Raw genomic sequence first — 15,410 nt, forward strand, 5'->3', positions numbered from 1 at the left:
GCCAGTTGTGCATCACTGAATATTGCATTAGTCTATCGGAATGATACAGATAGTTATATATTTGCATTTTCTTTGCCCTCTGCGATGCTACTTTGCATTGTGTTGAACGGCAAACGACGAGCTACTGTAGTTACCAACATTGCATTTAAACGGTGATGGCACAAAAACTAAAAACTGTTTTCGTCCAGTGTACTGATAAATGTCACATTATCACTTCAATTAATTTATCGGGGAACAAAATGTATTTACTGATGAATCGAATTTACAGTCACATTTTCAATCAACGTCAATGCCGCTAAATTATGACAAAGCCCATCATTTCAATGATCCAGCTTTGGATGATTTATTTATATGGATACATATTCATCATGAATACGTCTATCCTAGGCAAGAGTGATGATACTACGGTCTGACCAAGAAAATAATTCGAAACAGAACAAAAGTCAGTTTGTAGTACGTCTGAGCCAATCACCATTGCAGCTGTAGCGGAAAGGGTATGTCGACACCGTTTGACGCTCTTTCCGCTTTATCATGGCGGCGCCCATAGCCAGGCATGTTTTCAAAATTAATTTGTTCTCTAAAAGATGTTTGAGTTAAATATACAAGAACGCGTTAGGTTTTGACATTTTTTTACTTTGCACAATGTTTGCTTAATATAGGAGTTACCGAATACTAAGTTGTTTTTTTTATAGACGTAAGTCAATTTGCGGTCTGAATTTTACTTAATAGTTTTAGACACGAAAAATGAAGAGAAAACCACAAGGGAAGCGGAGAGCGAAAGGTGATGCTGACAGACTGAAAAAGTTTAAAGCCTCCGTAGAGGAGTTTGTTCAAAACAGTTCGGGGCAACTTCGTTTAGGCGAAGCCGACGATGACTATCGTGGGAGCTCGCTGCCAAGACTGAAGGGAAAAAGTCGCAAAGAGTTACGGAAAGAGAAACGAAAGCAAAAAAAGGCTAAAATGAAAAATTACTACGAGGGCAAAAAGCAGCTGGATCAAGATCAGTTATCTCACACAATGTCGGGTACAGGCCAGGAGGGAGGAGTGGGAAATGTTAAAAGAAAGAGAGAGAAAGGTAAATCGGCTTTGAGTAAAAGCGAAGAAGCCCCTAGTCAGAAAAAAGCGAAAAACGCAAAGGAGAAAAACGTGCAGCAAGAAAAATCCAACAAGAAAACCAAACCTGTACATCACGAAGCTAAGAAAAAGGACAGCAGCAGACTGCGAGAGACGAGAAAGCAGGCGCTGTTAGAGGCTAATGTTGCTGAAGACAAGGAGATCAAGAGGCTAGAAAGACGTCTGGGTCTTAACAAACGGAAAAATAAGACGTCCCTTCCTCAGTCCTTCGCCGCTGATGGACTAGATTATATCCTAGGTGTCCTGGACTCCGGGACAACGGCGTCCGGTCTGTACGAGAGCGACGAGGAGACGGGCGCGACCGATGACAGACCGGAGAAACTGGAAGGAGGCGGCTCTGACAACGAGCAGGGTGACAGCTTTTGTGGGGACAGCGACACAGAAGAAGAGGCGATGGACGTTAATGAAGAAGAAGAAGAAGAAGAGGACGGCGATGACCTCTCAGGAGATTTAGAAGACGAGGACGAGGACAGCGAGGAGGAGGAAGAAACGATTGAAGAAGCAGCGGAAGGGGGTGAGACTGAGGATACAGATGAACACGAGATTCCTGAAACAGAAGAAACCCAACCGGTACCAGAGCTTTTTTTTTTTTTTGGCTTGTTTATTGAAAGTACATTTCCAAACCTGGTATGGCTTAGTCACATAACAACTTCATCCATTACAGGGACTGAAGTTTCTTATATAAACGTTTACCTGGGTGTAGTTGGTATTTCAGTCTCTTTTCATTTAATTTGTATGAACTGACACAGAGTTTCTATTAAAAATCTTGCTATTGCAGTTGGTCAGCACAATCTGTAAAAGAGCTTGCAGTATATTAACAGTAACCTTTTTGATGGAACAGTCTTCTCAGCAATGAGCATCCAATTTCATAGCTTTATTGTGGCTTTATCATCACTGTAAAAGTTTTAAAATATTCAAGTGTACGTGTAGAAGTGAGTCTGAGATTTTTGTTTTGACGAGAGAAAGGGTAACATTCAAATTTTCTTGTTGGGTCAGGTGGGTGGTGCGTCTGGAAAATACGTGGCTCCTGCTCTTCGGGAGACTGTGGATTCCCAGCGTAGGGCAGACCTGGAGAGACTGAAGCGCAGTGTGAAAGGGCTGGTGAACAGGTGAGGTCTGAGGCTGCTTCTACACGGAAAGACTTGCAACAGAGAGCTGGTGCTGTCAAAATCTGAATTCAAGTTAATTTGTCATTCCAGACACATACAGTGGAACGAAATATTGTTCCTCCTGGTCCGCAGTGCAATTACAGACAAGACACTGACGTAGACAATGTAGACAGGACTAATAATACTAATATTAATAAATAAGATAATAATAGATAAGACAGTGTACACAGGATAATACAAATAGTGCAATTTAACTTTTACAGAATAGTACAAAATATACATTACACGGTATACACTAAACACTGGGGGAGTTTAAACCTTGTTTCTGGAATTGGAGTGGGTGCAAGTACTGTAGGTATCAGGGAGATGAGAAGCCTAACAGCCTGTAGGGAAAAAGCTGTTACAGAATCTGGTGGAGCTAGCACGCATACTGTACTGTATTTCACAATAATTCCTCACAAGCCATATATATGGGAATACAGTGATCTTAATAACATAAGGGGCGGTGCAGTGGCTCTGTGGCTAAGGATCTGTGTCTGTGGCTGGAAAGTTGCCGATTTGTGTCCTGTGGCCAGCAGAGGAATCCTACTCCATTGGGCCCCTGAGCAAGGCCCTTAATCCCAGCTGTTCCAGGGGTGCCATATAAATGTCTGACCCTGCACTCTGACCCCAAGCTTCTCTCCCTGTCTATGTCTCTCATGGAGCGCAAGTTTGGGTATGTGAGAAGACAAATTCCTATTGCAAGAAATTGTATATGGCTAATAAAGTGATCTCATTTGGTTTTAATTAGCTAATTGAACCAAAGCTTAACGTGCCAGTATGAAAAGGGGCAGCTGCATGGTAAAGATGTAAGGGCTGTGCCCGCCAGCCCAAAGGGTTGTGAGTTCAAATCCCAGCCAGTGGAAGACAATTCGGTTAACTGGGACTCCAGGAATCGTCGTGCTGTATTAATGGATTTCCAAATCATCTGTTACATTTAAAAAATATAATATACAAAAAGGAGTCGTCAAATCATGACTAAATCTCTCATTTAGATATATTATCGACACTGTAAGTCATGTTTTCTGCTAAATAATTTTTGAGTGATGTATGATTTGTGGTCAGAAGTTTAGGTTTCCTGTGTGGTGTTCTGGCACTGCCTTAATCCAGCAATGTATTTTATTTTGTTTATCAGTAGCTAATGACTACAGAAAATAGATTTTTTGGAGGGTTTTGTCTGAGCTAGCGGCTTCCCTGCCACCTTCCAGCCAGACACTAGACTTACTGAGCATCATTTCACATCTATTATTGCATTGGTTTACTGTTTACATTTCATTACACTGATTGATTAATGTCAACTTCTTTTTGGGGAAAAAAAAAACTATTGATCATTGAAGAATTTCCTGTTCTGAAGTTAAAACTATGCTAATAATTAAAAAGGCTGTTCTTTGCTTTAGATCTTCTCTTCACTTGCTTTCATGTTTTCTCCCCTGTGTGCGCCTGTGGTGTCGGTAGAGGCTTTGCAGCTTTCCACTGAGGATGTCTGAGTTGTTTTCTCCTGCATCCTGGCAGGCTGAGTGAACCCAACATGGCCTCCATCAGCAGTCAGTTAGAGGAGCTGTATATGAGCCACAGTCGGAAGGACATGAATGACACTTTGACCGATGTCCTGCTGGCAGCCTGTGTGACTCCAGCTTTGATGCCAGACCGACTCCTCATGGAACACGTCCTCCTGGTCAGCATTCTGCACCACACAGTGGGGCTGGAGGTGAGATAACTGCTCTGTCTAGGGCTGCGATACATCAAGCGCAATACAAAAAGCAGTCAGGGCTGTGCAGCTTCTCATGAGCTATCTCTTGGTTTCTGTGTGGCCTGTTGACATGCAAAGCAACTTCAGAAAGGTTACAGTTGTGAAAATGATTGATTATACATTGTGGAGTTACAGAGGTGTAACAAAGTTTGTGGAGCAGTAGGAGATCTATCGGTTCTTACAGTGCAATGAAGAAGTGTGCCTAGTGCTGAACTCAGAAGAAGTACAGAGAAGGAAAAGGTCAGTTAAAATAAAACCTGTTTATTATGCTCCACGCTAATGATATTAAGTTAAACTCTAGTTCAGCTTCTTGCAAATGAACGTTATAGGAGAAATGGAAAATCATTTAAATAATTCTGATGCAAATCGAAACAGTTTTATGATTCTTTTCCTTAATATGTCAGTGTTCTTCTTTTTTTCGGATTTTGACAGTGCACTATTTTATAAATGTAGCCCCCTGTCTCTCCACCTTTGGGGGGGAAAAAAGCAAAGACATCTGTTGTAGTTTCCATTTTATTAACTTTTTTTAGAATACAGAGACTTTGTAACTATGCCTGTTCAGCCTGCCAAATAATAACATTGTAGAACAAAAGTGAAGACATTATCCACTTGCAAGGGATTGTAAATTCCATGTCAAATTGTGTGGGTGCTTGTTTTTTAAAACAATGTATGTTCATAGTATTTAGAAGTATTTGCTTTAAACTACATATTGCATGTGGTACATGGGGAAAAAAAATATATTTTGGGGTGTATTGAATCAAAGTATTTAATTGCAGTTACAAGATACTCATCGCTTAACATATCTGCAGATGTAGATCATATCTGGTTCATTCCAACCATCCTTTTTAAAGATGCGTTTTGGCTGTGTGGTAACCATTAACCCATGGATGATCATTAGTCATAGGTTGTTTAGCTAGCAGATAGTGTGTGCCTTATCTTGAACAAAGTTAATTTATAAGGTAATTGTGCACAGGCTGCTTGATTAATTGCAAATGGTCAGTTCACAGCTTGAATTGCCATGGTCAGGAAGGATTGTGTGCAGTCTGTATAGTGAAATAAATTGGTATAGTTTAATTCCTTAGTAACAGAGTATCTGTTACTCTAACTTTATTACTGGCTGACTACCAGTATTAACTGTGCGTGTCTTAGTTGTTCATTTATGTAGACGTATTCCTGTGAAGTAATTTATTTTGCTTTAAACCCTCTTTCTTGATTACATAAGCACGGATTCGTCTTAAACGGACATAAGAATGTCCCTCTCTTGCTTTCAGCCTAACGAGCACAGGATTGTTCAGTCCTGGTCCTGGGGGGCCTGTCTCTCTGCAGGTTGAAAATCCAACTTAAGCTTAAATCGGTTGATTACCGGCTTAATGGGTCCAGTTTAACAGCTTGCATCTCTTCAGATGCTGGTTTGTTGACGAGACCTAGAACTCCTGGACCAGCATTGCCCGACACTAATTCAGCATGTTAGGCGATAGTAGCAGCATTCCCTGACTTCCCAGAGTATACCCTGACTCGCGCCCTTTGCTTGACGTGATAAGCTCTGGCTCCTGGGCCTGGATTTAGATTGAAGATGGAGGGGTTGGTAGGAGCTAATTGATCGGAGGATCTTGTTCAGCCTAGCTGGGTACCTTCTTCCATACCTCTCTGACCCTTTGTAAAAAGGTGATTCTTCTGTTCTTGATTTTAAATGCACTTCCCCATAGCAACCATCCATGTCACTGTAATCCTGAAGAAGCCAGAGACACTAAAACCTTTAAGAAAAACAATGTTGGAAAAACAATTAATTGTAAGCAGAGAACAGAAATATTTTTATTTGAGTTGTATTTCTAAGATGGGCAGAGGCTGAGTGACTGATAAGTCTTCTGTTGTGTATCGTCTGAGGGAATGATGCATAACATTTCTTTTGTCGTGATTCTGTTTCTGTGCAGGTCGGTGCCCAGTTCCTGGAAACGGTGGTCCACAGGTTCGAAGAGCTGTACCAGCCTGACTGTCAGGGTAAAGAGTGTGACAACCTGCTGGCCATTGTTGCTCACTTGTATAACTTTCACGTGATGCACTCACTGCTGATCTTCGACATTCTCAAGAAGCTCACCAGCAGCTTCATGGAAAGAGACATTGAGCTCATTCTGTTTGTGCTGAAAAATGTTGGATTTGCGTTACGAAAAGACGACGCCGTGTCGCTGAAAGAGCTCATCGCGGAGGCACAGAGCAAGGCCAACAGCTTGGGAACAAAATTCCAGGATCAGACAAGGGTACCCAGAAGACATTCACAGCTAGGCTTTCTCGGTTCTTATGGAAATTAATATTGTGTGAATTAGTGAAAAGTTTGGTTGTTGTTTTATTCTTATTTGGCTGAGTAAAGTTATTCATTGGCACAGTAACATTTGCCCTTTTAGCTAAAATTATCTTAATTTTATTATTATTTCTTTTTTAATTGTAATCAGTTGATACGTATATATTTTGGATGATAACAATACTGGCATGCCAGTATGCATCATCTTGAATAGAATAAGCACAGATCTAACATTATTTTCTTTTTTATTTAAATGATGGTGGCTAGTTTTTCAAAACTTAGTTATTACGTCTGCGTTTATTTTGAAATAGCAGGATTGTTTGTTTTTATTTCCTGTATTCACTGCTTTTGTACTGGCATCAAAGACCAAAGAAATTTCAAAAACTTGGTTCAGATGTTTATAGTTTTATGTAGTGAGGTAGTCATGCCTACTTATCACAACTGAGTATGTAGTTTCATTATCTCAGTGAATGAATGCAGTAGTGTAAGCTTTAAATTGGCAGTGATGATTTCCAAAATTAAAAATCTAAGAAATTGTTCAAGGAAATGTGAAAAGCAAACAACTAAATGTTACACTTGGGCAGCTGTTTTCTGTTTACCGACTTTCAGTTTTTGGCAGGTGCGGTTTATGTTGGAGACGATGCTTGCCCTGAAAAATAACGACATGCGAAAGATTCCTGGATATGACCCTGAGCCCGTGGAAAGGCTGCGCAAATTACAGAGGACTCTGGTAGGTGAAGCTGGAATAATTAAGTTAATGCTTTCTGATGTGGCTCAGTCCAGATTATGCCTTCACTGTCAGTGCATGTTAATAATGTTGTTAGGCAAATAAAGTTGTTTCCTTTAGGAATGGCTTGGTTAAATTAAGAAGTTGAAATGTCTTTGGAAATAATTAAAAATATAGTTCCCCCTGTCAGTTGTAACTCCCATAATACATTGGAATGACAAGGAGACTTCTGTATGTTAAGCCTCTGAGTAATGTAGAGCAATCACATGTCTGTTTGACCAGGGTGTCTGATTCTCTTGAGAGGGTGAATATGTCAGGTGCCTGTAATATATTATCCAAAGCAAAAAATCAGCCCACACCAGGTATGGCCAACTCTGATCTTGGAGAGATGATATCTAGCAGGGTTTACAGGCCAGCCTCAAATCAGCTGTCTGTTAAGACTGGGAACACATACAAGCCTGTGTTCGGTTTGATCATTTAATTGATTCAGTTACATCAGGCCTGGCCACCTTTGGTCCTTAAGAGTCACAGGGTGTTGCCGTTTTCCATTTCGAATGACCTCTGGGTAGGTTAATTGGCTTCTGGGAAAGGGGTCAAAGTGTGTCTGTGTGTGCCCTGTGATGGATTGGCATCCCACCCAGGGTGTATCCCGCCTTGTTCCCGTTGCTTGCTGGGATAGGCTCCAGCATCCCCTGCAACCCTGAACTGGATGAAGTGCTTAGAAAACTGATGGATGATCTCTGGGCTACTTGATTGAATACGTCGCCTGTTTCAGTAATCACATGGAGGTTGTTGCAAGTTTTTAGGAATTATGATTTAATGGCAATCCATGAAATCTGCTGGACTGTGGCTCTCCAATACAAGAGTCATCCACCACTGACCAATGCATTTTATTTAAGGTGTCGTTTATATGTGTAATTGGAACATCGGCAACAATTGTGCTGACTTTCACCCTTAAATTTGATCATTCTGCAACACTTGATTTCCTGGTTGGAAATGAAGGTGTTTCACTACAACACAACCGATGAGTAAAATATCACGCCACATTTTATGTTATTGCACCACATTAAAAAGCAAGTAAACTGCTTCTGTCACTCCTAGAAGTAGCGACGATTAAAACTGGCGTTTTATCAGGGGAAACAAAAGATATTAATGAAATGCATTTGGGAACATAATTTGTTGGAAAGACAACTAATACTGTGCTTGTCCTTTTAACAATTTGAAGGTCACATCGTAAAAAAACGTTTTTATTCAGGTATTCTTTAGGACCTAAGAGGATTCCTGGCTGTTGGTGAGTAGGGATGGGAAAGCCCTGCCTTTTAGAAATTCCTACAAAGATTGTGTAGGATCACTGATCTCTGTTAATATGGAACTGGACCACCAGAGGGCAGTGCACCTAAGGATTTTTTTCCTGTAGGATGAGATCGAATTGGTATGGAATTACTTTAAAGGGCACTGGCCTTGTTTGCAAGTTTTTCTTCTGTCCAACAGCTAAAATCAATTGTGGCGATTGAGTGCTTCAACTTTGTTTTGTTTTTCCAGGAGGATTTTATTATGGTCACTTTTTTCTGCTTTAAGAAAATGACGTTATAACAGGGATAGAACCCGATGCCAATTTACAAGTTAAGTGTGACGGGCAGATAGGAGGCACGTTGCCAAATTTAGAAACTAAGCATAGTTCAGAGCACCTCGGGTCTGTGAAATCAGTTCACGTCTCCGGTGGCCGTCGGCCTCTTGCTGTTTGGGAGGCGGTTAAAAACCGAAACGCGGTGCTGCCTCTGCCCCTGTCGCCAGGTTCACCGGAGCGCAGCCGGCAGCGATGTGCGGCTGAGGGTCTCCCTGGAGAACCTCCTGGCCGCTGACAAGGTGGGCCGCTGGTGGATCGTGGGCTCCTCGTGGAGTGGCGCCCCCATGATCGACGGCTCGGCCAACAGGCCGCAGCAGGCGACTGCAGGAGGCCAGGTACCCGTGCCCGTTCTCCAGACGTCGGCATGACTCCGCGGCCGGCTTCGAGTCCGGTGGCTGGGCCGGACAAGGGGCTTGTGGGCGACCAGGAAGATGCTTAATGAGGCAGGGCGAATCGCACACTGTCAAGCTCCCTCTTTAGGTGAAATGTGAACTGTTCTGGCTCGCCTGCATAGAAGAATAGTTACAGATCACGCTGTCAAAGGCAGAGACAAATTAGAAATGCACTGCGGCCGAAGTTCAGTTTCATAAAAGCACTACATCTTACATTGTAGGATGTCATCAAGAGAAGGAGAGACAATTATGTTGTGTAGTTGTTTTCCCAAGAAATGAAAATGAGCTTAAAACATTTCAGAAGCGTTCCATCTCCTATGTGGATAAATCAGTCAATGAGACACAAGAAGGGCAATCATTCAAAAGATCATAATGGTAAATCTAATAGGTGATAAATCTTCTGGTAGGAGAATATGAGATATTACGTTTACAAAAAACAGCTTTAGGGGCCATTCTGTAAACCTAATGTAAACCAAGATGGGATGGGATGTATTGACGTTTGAATTAACGTAGGAGCTTCTAAAATGAAAGCACTACCTAACCAGATGTCTAAATATTTCTTGTTGAAATTGTGACTTGATCCAGCTTTGTCTTACTTAGCGGTAACAGTCTCAAATGTTATATAGGGGAGCGGTTCAGATTATTTTAACTGAACAGCATAAATTCAGTATTTTAGCAGTTTAACAAAAGTTGCTCATGTCTGCTGGTAATAAATGAACCTGCTGTAGAGGAGTCTAGGATGGTGTTATTGGCATAGAGGTGAATATGAGAGTTGTTAGTCTTGTCCAGCAATATTGTTAATAGTACTGGAAAAATGTAAGACCTATGCCAGAACTATTATCACTATTCACACACTAAATGCAGTTTTGTAACTCTCAACCATGTGAGGAGTTTATATCAAAACCATTACTTCTCAGTTTTTGATGCAGAAGAATTGAGTAATCCACAGTATCAGAATTTTTAGTCTTTCAATCTGGAACCTGGAAATCTAACACATCAAACTCAGCTGAATCAGCATTATTGTTAAATATCTAAATTTACAGTAATGCACTGATGGCATTGCAGCCTTGAATTAACCTTGATTAACCCTGGATCTCACAGACAACTTGGCATATTTTCTCTTATCTCTCAGGTAGCTGAGATCCGCAACATTCTTGAAAAATCCATGCTAATCTTGCTAAATGTTTTATCTTTATTTAGTGTTCACTGAAATTTTATCTTTTTTTTCCTCCTATAAGTTTAGTACCAAGGTCTTGGATCTGGCCCGAAAACAGAGGATGAACACTGACATTAGAAGAAATATTTTCTGTGTTGTGATGACCAGCGAAGATTACTTGGATGCCTTTGAAAAGCTCTTGAGGTATGAGCAGAGACTGTGCAATAACACCTCTATAACTTTCAGAAAAAAGTCTGCAGCTTATTTTCAGTGCTTTAACAAGGCAGGAGAATCTTGTCTACCCAGCCCCAGACAGCCCTTTGTGGGAATTAAAAGTCAGCAGTCTCTCTCGCAACCTAACCACGAAGCCTAGCTGTATGTCCCTTACTTGAGGAGTATGGGGTAATAGGTCATCAGTGTTTTATTCCTTGTAAGAAACAGAGACATTGATGGAGGCTAATTACACATAAGATGGTTACAGCCAATTGTAGAAATCCAGAGTGAAGTCGGCGTTTTTCTCATAGATGTTGTTCATTTTTGAAAAGTTTTCTCTCATATTTTCCCGTTCATGAAACTCCACAGGCTGGGCCTCAAGGATCAGCAGGAGAGGGAGATTGTACATGTGCTCATGGACTGCTGCCTGCAAGAGAAGACCTTCAATGCCTTCTACGCTGTGCTGGGAGAGAAATTCTGCGCATACGATAGGCGTTTCCAGGTATAGATCAGGCAAACGGGAAACAGTGCTTTTTAACTACACTTTCAAAAGGACATCTGACTTTTGGTGGGCTCTATACCTTTATTTTTTACAGGTTTTTAGTGTGAGTGACATCATTAATCACCAATGACCAAGCTCTTAAGTGCATCCAGTGTTTAGCATGTTGAAATAGCGGAAACTCTTAAGCTACTCTTCTTACTGTATTTAAGGAAAATGCTGTCTTTATTGTATTAACTCCATTATTTGTTTACAGTTCAATGAACTTGATGTAAGCTTCTCCATAGAGAACAAGCACTGAATCATGTTAAAGCTACAGGGTTTGATGTTGCACTAACAAAGCAAATAGATTTTGTTTGGAACATAGTTTTACGTGTAGTTGAATTTTGAAGTTTATTGTAGCAGAACATTATGTGAAGGAGAGTTTTTTATTGCATAGAATCAAAGGAATCATTCCCTACAAGCTGAGAAACAAGAACTGACCAACCTCTATAGTTGTGTGAGAATATTTTATTTGGCAACCCCCAGAAAGAAAAACTCAATATTATTTTTAAAACAGACAGTTTTGTAATTTGGTTTAATATTGGATATTAGCCAAAACTGGATATTGGTCTGTGTGATAATATCTGTGTGATTTGGAATATTATTTTGTTCATTGTAATATGTAATATGATATATATTTTTGCATACTTCCAAATTCTAACTTTAAAACGTTCTGACTTTATTAAATATGTGTCTATTAATAGACCACAAAACCTTGTATAGGTTTGATAAAATCTTATTAAAGCCCTTTTCTAGTCCAAGTGTAGTCTTATGCCAGTTTGACTGAGTATACAGTATACTGTAAATCAATCATAATAATTTGCAGTGTACCACTGTTAAGGTTAATGTATTCTGCAGCAAAAAATAGAATTACAGCTATAGAGACCTCCACATTGACTTAAAGTACATTTTTGAGTTCCAGTAAATTAAAAGATTCAGCCCTTAAGGGGAACTGCAGACCCAATTTCTCAGACAGGTTATTAAATCTCAGTAACAAAATAAATTCATTGACGTTCTAGAAAGAAATGACAAATTTTGAATGAAGCACAAAATTGTGAATTCTGTGAAAGTGCTGTTAGTCCCCATGTTGTCACAAACTCGAATTTGAGTTCCCACAAACTGTGACATGATGTCCCCTTCCTCCTTGTGTCATGTGATGTATGAGCGAAGTGTTTTGCAGCAAATATTTCACTGCAGAAATGTTCCAACATCATCTGCGTGAATGAACAGAAATAAGAAGTAAATAGTATCTTTTGGAAAAACCATCTCGAAATCTTAAGCAATATTTCTGTTGGATTAAAAGAGATGTATTCACAAGCCTGCTTGATTACAATGTCACAGGGCTGCAACACCTCACCTGAAAATGTGTTGCCTCGTTCTGAATCGCAGAACATGGTGCTGCACATACCTGGAAATTGAATCTGTTTTGTGATGTAAATTGGAGGTTTGACAAGTTACTGTGTACGTTTTACTTTGACTGCAGTTTGAAATCCACTCATCAATGCAAAATATGAAAATAGCTTTGCAGTTCCCCTTTAAGGGTAAAGTGAAGAAGTCGATTCTGATGACCCTGGCCCATTTATTATTTACAGTTCTCGCTGATGATCAAACAAATCCTGCCAAACAAAAGAATGCTCTTCCTGCCTCATTTCCCCTTTGTTTCACACCTAGATCTGACCTCTGGTCAATCATTCATTCCCCCACAGCCAAACTGGTCTGTGTGCTTTCCCACAAATGTCCCTCAATTCCATCAAGATTGTATTCCGGTCATTCTAAACTAGATTGACTTAAAATGGATGTAAGTAAGCTTGAAATCATCTGTTTTTCTGGTAACCGCATATTGTTCCAGTGAATCTGTCAGTTTGAATTGAAAAATATGACTTTCTCGCAGATCTTCCTGCAAATGTATTTCATTGCCCCATTTATTGTCTTGAGTGCTGTTGCTTGTGGTTATGGGATTAGTTATCCTGACTTGTACTACGGCATGCTACATTTTCACTTAATCCCTCGAGAAAATGGAGAGATGGAACAAGACGCAGTGTACTACTCAAGATAAAAAAATGTTTTCTACTCTGAAAATGGCTTTTGTAAGTCTTCTAAATCCTGCTAATTGTTTTACAACCTTCAATTCTCAGATGACTTTTCAGTTTAGCATGTGGGATAAATTCCGTGATCTGACAAGCATGACCAGCTCCACCTTCAGCAACCTGGTACACCTGCTGGTCCATTTCCTGAAGAAGAAGTCTCTGTCTCTGTCTGTCCTCAAGGTGTGTTACATTTGGATGTCCCTGAACCACTATATCTACAGTATACTTATTTTAATGTTTTAGGTTAGGGATGTCCAATTCTGGTCCTGGAGAGGCAGCGTATTTGAAGGTTTTCAAGGTTTCTCTTAATCCACAGCACTTGAAGAGCTGGGAGACAATGGTAACTTGGTCCAGTTAAGGCAGTAACTAGCTCTCGCCAAGAGCTGAAGCACAATACCCGAAAATCCAACAAGACAGCTTCAGCAACCTGTTGCAAAGCATGTGTCACTGATGTACAGCTCGTATAGCTTCTAGGAATGACCAGTCAACACAGCGATGAGGACATGCTAATTGGTTTAATGTTTTTGTCAAGTCTGTTCTATGTCCATGCACCTCTAATGTAAATTGGCATTTTCCTGAAATTATATGAATCGGATGAAGTTAAAACTGATATGAAATCTTGTGATCCATGATATACAATGATTCTAATGCGGAGTGAGTCTATTTTGAGCTTCATCTCAAGCACTGTGTAGGTTCTAGGTGCAAAGCAAAATTCTTATTTCAGCTTAGCTGCAGAATCAAGGATTTAAGGCCAGCTGGTTTTGCTTCCAAGCACTTTTTCCTGTTTGGAGAAAGCTACATGTTTCTCCTTATGGTCATGGTTTTTACATTCACATTTATTTACAGGCGATAGAGTTCAGTGAACTGGATAAGCACAAAGTCAGGTTTCTGCGCCAAGTGCTGACTAAACTTCTACGAGACACTGAACCAGAAGAGCTCACAAACATTTTTGTCAGGTATGAGTAACGGTAGATTTTTGGTGTGCGGGTTCACAATTGTTTCATCATATTTTAATTCACCTTTTTCTTTTTTCCTTGCATTTTGTACACATGCATTGCTGTTGAGATGTAACAACAATAATAACAATACTGTATAATATTATACAGTACATAAATAATATTCAGAAACACAGAAGAATATTCAGAAAGCAATGTATTTAGAAAATCAGATACTACCATTTCTTTCTAAGTGCTTTTGTGAAACTGGCCTTAAAAAAGTTCTAGTTGCGCAATGTGGAGGCAGTTGAAATAGGTCTAGCAGTTTAATTATTAAAGGTGTGACTTTAAAGGATGAAAATATACCCTGAAGAAAGGATGTAAAGAAATGAAGAAATCCCATTTCCTTTACTGTCAAAGATCACACATTTTATGATTTCATAAAATTTAAGTGGCTTTTTTACTGCTTCAAATCCTTGTCTTTCATTTGCTTTACAGGATTTCGGGAATTCCAAAACTCGGAATGCTTAAGGAAGGCTTGAAGCTTTTCATCAGTCACTTTCTCCTCAAAAATGTCGAAAGCCTGGAGACAACTGAGCAAGCAAACCTGCTGAAGGAACGAGCTGATATAGCCATAAAGGCCTTGGAGGCCAGAGACTCTAAGCTCAAACTTTAAGAAGCATCTCCAGAAGAAGGCCTTCGCCATTTTTTAGTGTATTTTTATGACATTCCTATTAATGGTGAAAAGGCTTTTTATATGTGGACGTTCAGAACTGGTTGTTCTGCTCTGGAAGTCTTGCAGCTGAAGTGGTCATTTTAATGACAGTGAAATTCTACATCTGATTTGTACAAAATATCTTGCCGATCAAGATAAAGGCTTAACTCACCAGAGTCGACAGCTGAGAAAAGCATCTTTAGCTTGTTTCGTGCGTTGCTGCAATTATTGTACTTTTCCACATAAATAAAAATACATCTGAAATTCACTAAAGTGAGGTTGATTGTACTATTTTGAGTCTGTACTATTTTTTGGGATTCTCCTGCTGGGGCCTATTTAAAAAACAGATTTTTCCATGTAGTAGCACTTTTTTATACCATATTTATTGTTAATTTGGCATTGAAGCCATGATTCTTTAGAGTTTAAGTGATTCACCTTTTCGAGAATTGCATTAACACTTTTTCACTTTGAATATCCTGTTATGATTTGATCAATATTCTTCTGAATATCTGCCTACAGGTTTACAGCCACCTTAATACTCTTCCTGTTTGCACTCATTAGTCTGCAAAAAGTGGCATTCTTGAAGCTTTGCTCCTAATTCTCTTACACCTTCATGTTGCCTTTCACATAAAAATTGAACTATCAGGGTGAAGAATTTCCAAAGTCTGCTATGGATGTAATGTACTTCA

The 15,410-nt window shown here is 39.9% G+C and overlaps 1 protein-coding gene across 2 annotated transcripts; it reads left to right on the forward strand.

Moving 5' to 3' along the window:
• The first annotated feature begins 97 nt into the window (after positions 1–97).
• On the forward strand, positions 98–14,994 carry nom1 (nucleolar protein with MIF4G domain 1). Of its 2 annotated transcripts, XM_006634513.3 has the most exons (11): positions 101–1,704; positions 2,131–2,243; positions 3,795–3,990; positions 5,964–6,287; positions 6,948–7,058; positions 8,850–9,017; positions 10,313–10,434; positions 10,813–10,945; positions 13,120–13,251; positions 13,918–14,027; positions 14,505–14,994. In XM_006634513.3, the coding sequence occupies exons 1-11, from the start codon at positions 745–747 to the stop codon at positions 14,680–14,682; spliced, it is 2,547 nt and encodes an 848-aa protein (XP_006634576.2). In that variant the 5' UTR covers positions 101–744; the 3' UTR covers positions 14,683–14,994. The 2 variants fall into 2 exon arrangements, with proteins under 2 accessions (XP_069047088.1, XP_006634576.2); XM_069190987.1 differs by lacking the exon at positions 13,120–13,251 and having other exon boundaries at positions 98–1,704.
• Positions 14,995–15,410: the final 416 nt, after the last annotated feature.

Source organism: Lepisosteus oculatus, chromosome 6 (genome assembly GCF_040954835.1).
Source record: "Lepisosteus oculatus isolate fLepOcu1 chromosome 6, fLepOcu1.hap2, whole genome shotgun sequence".
NCBI lineage: Eukaryota > Metazoa > Chordata > Actinopteri > Semionotiformes > Lepisosteidae > Lepisosteus > Lepisosteus oculatus.

Bases quoted from the DNA above. Each gene is read 5' to 3' on its own strand.
- nom1 (XM_006634513.3), top strand. From the start codon at position 745: ATGAAGAGAAAACCACAAGGGAAGCGGAGAGCGAAAGGTGATGCTGAC. The intron at 1,705-2,130 runs GTACCAGAGCTT...TTGTTGGGTCAG, and splicing joins AAACAGAAGAAACCCAACCG to GTGGGTGGTGCGTCTGGAAA. The intron at 2,244-3,794 runs GTGAGGTCTGAG...GCATCCTGGCAG, and splicing joins GTGAAAGGGCTGGTGAACAG to GCTGAGTGAACCCAACATGG.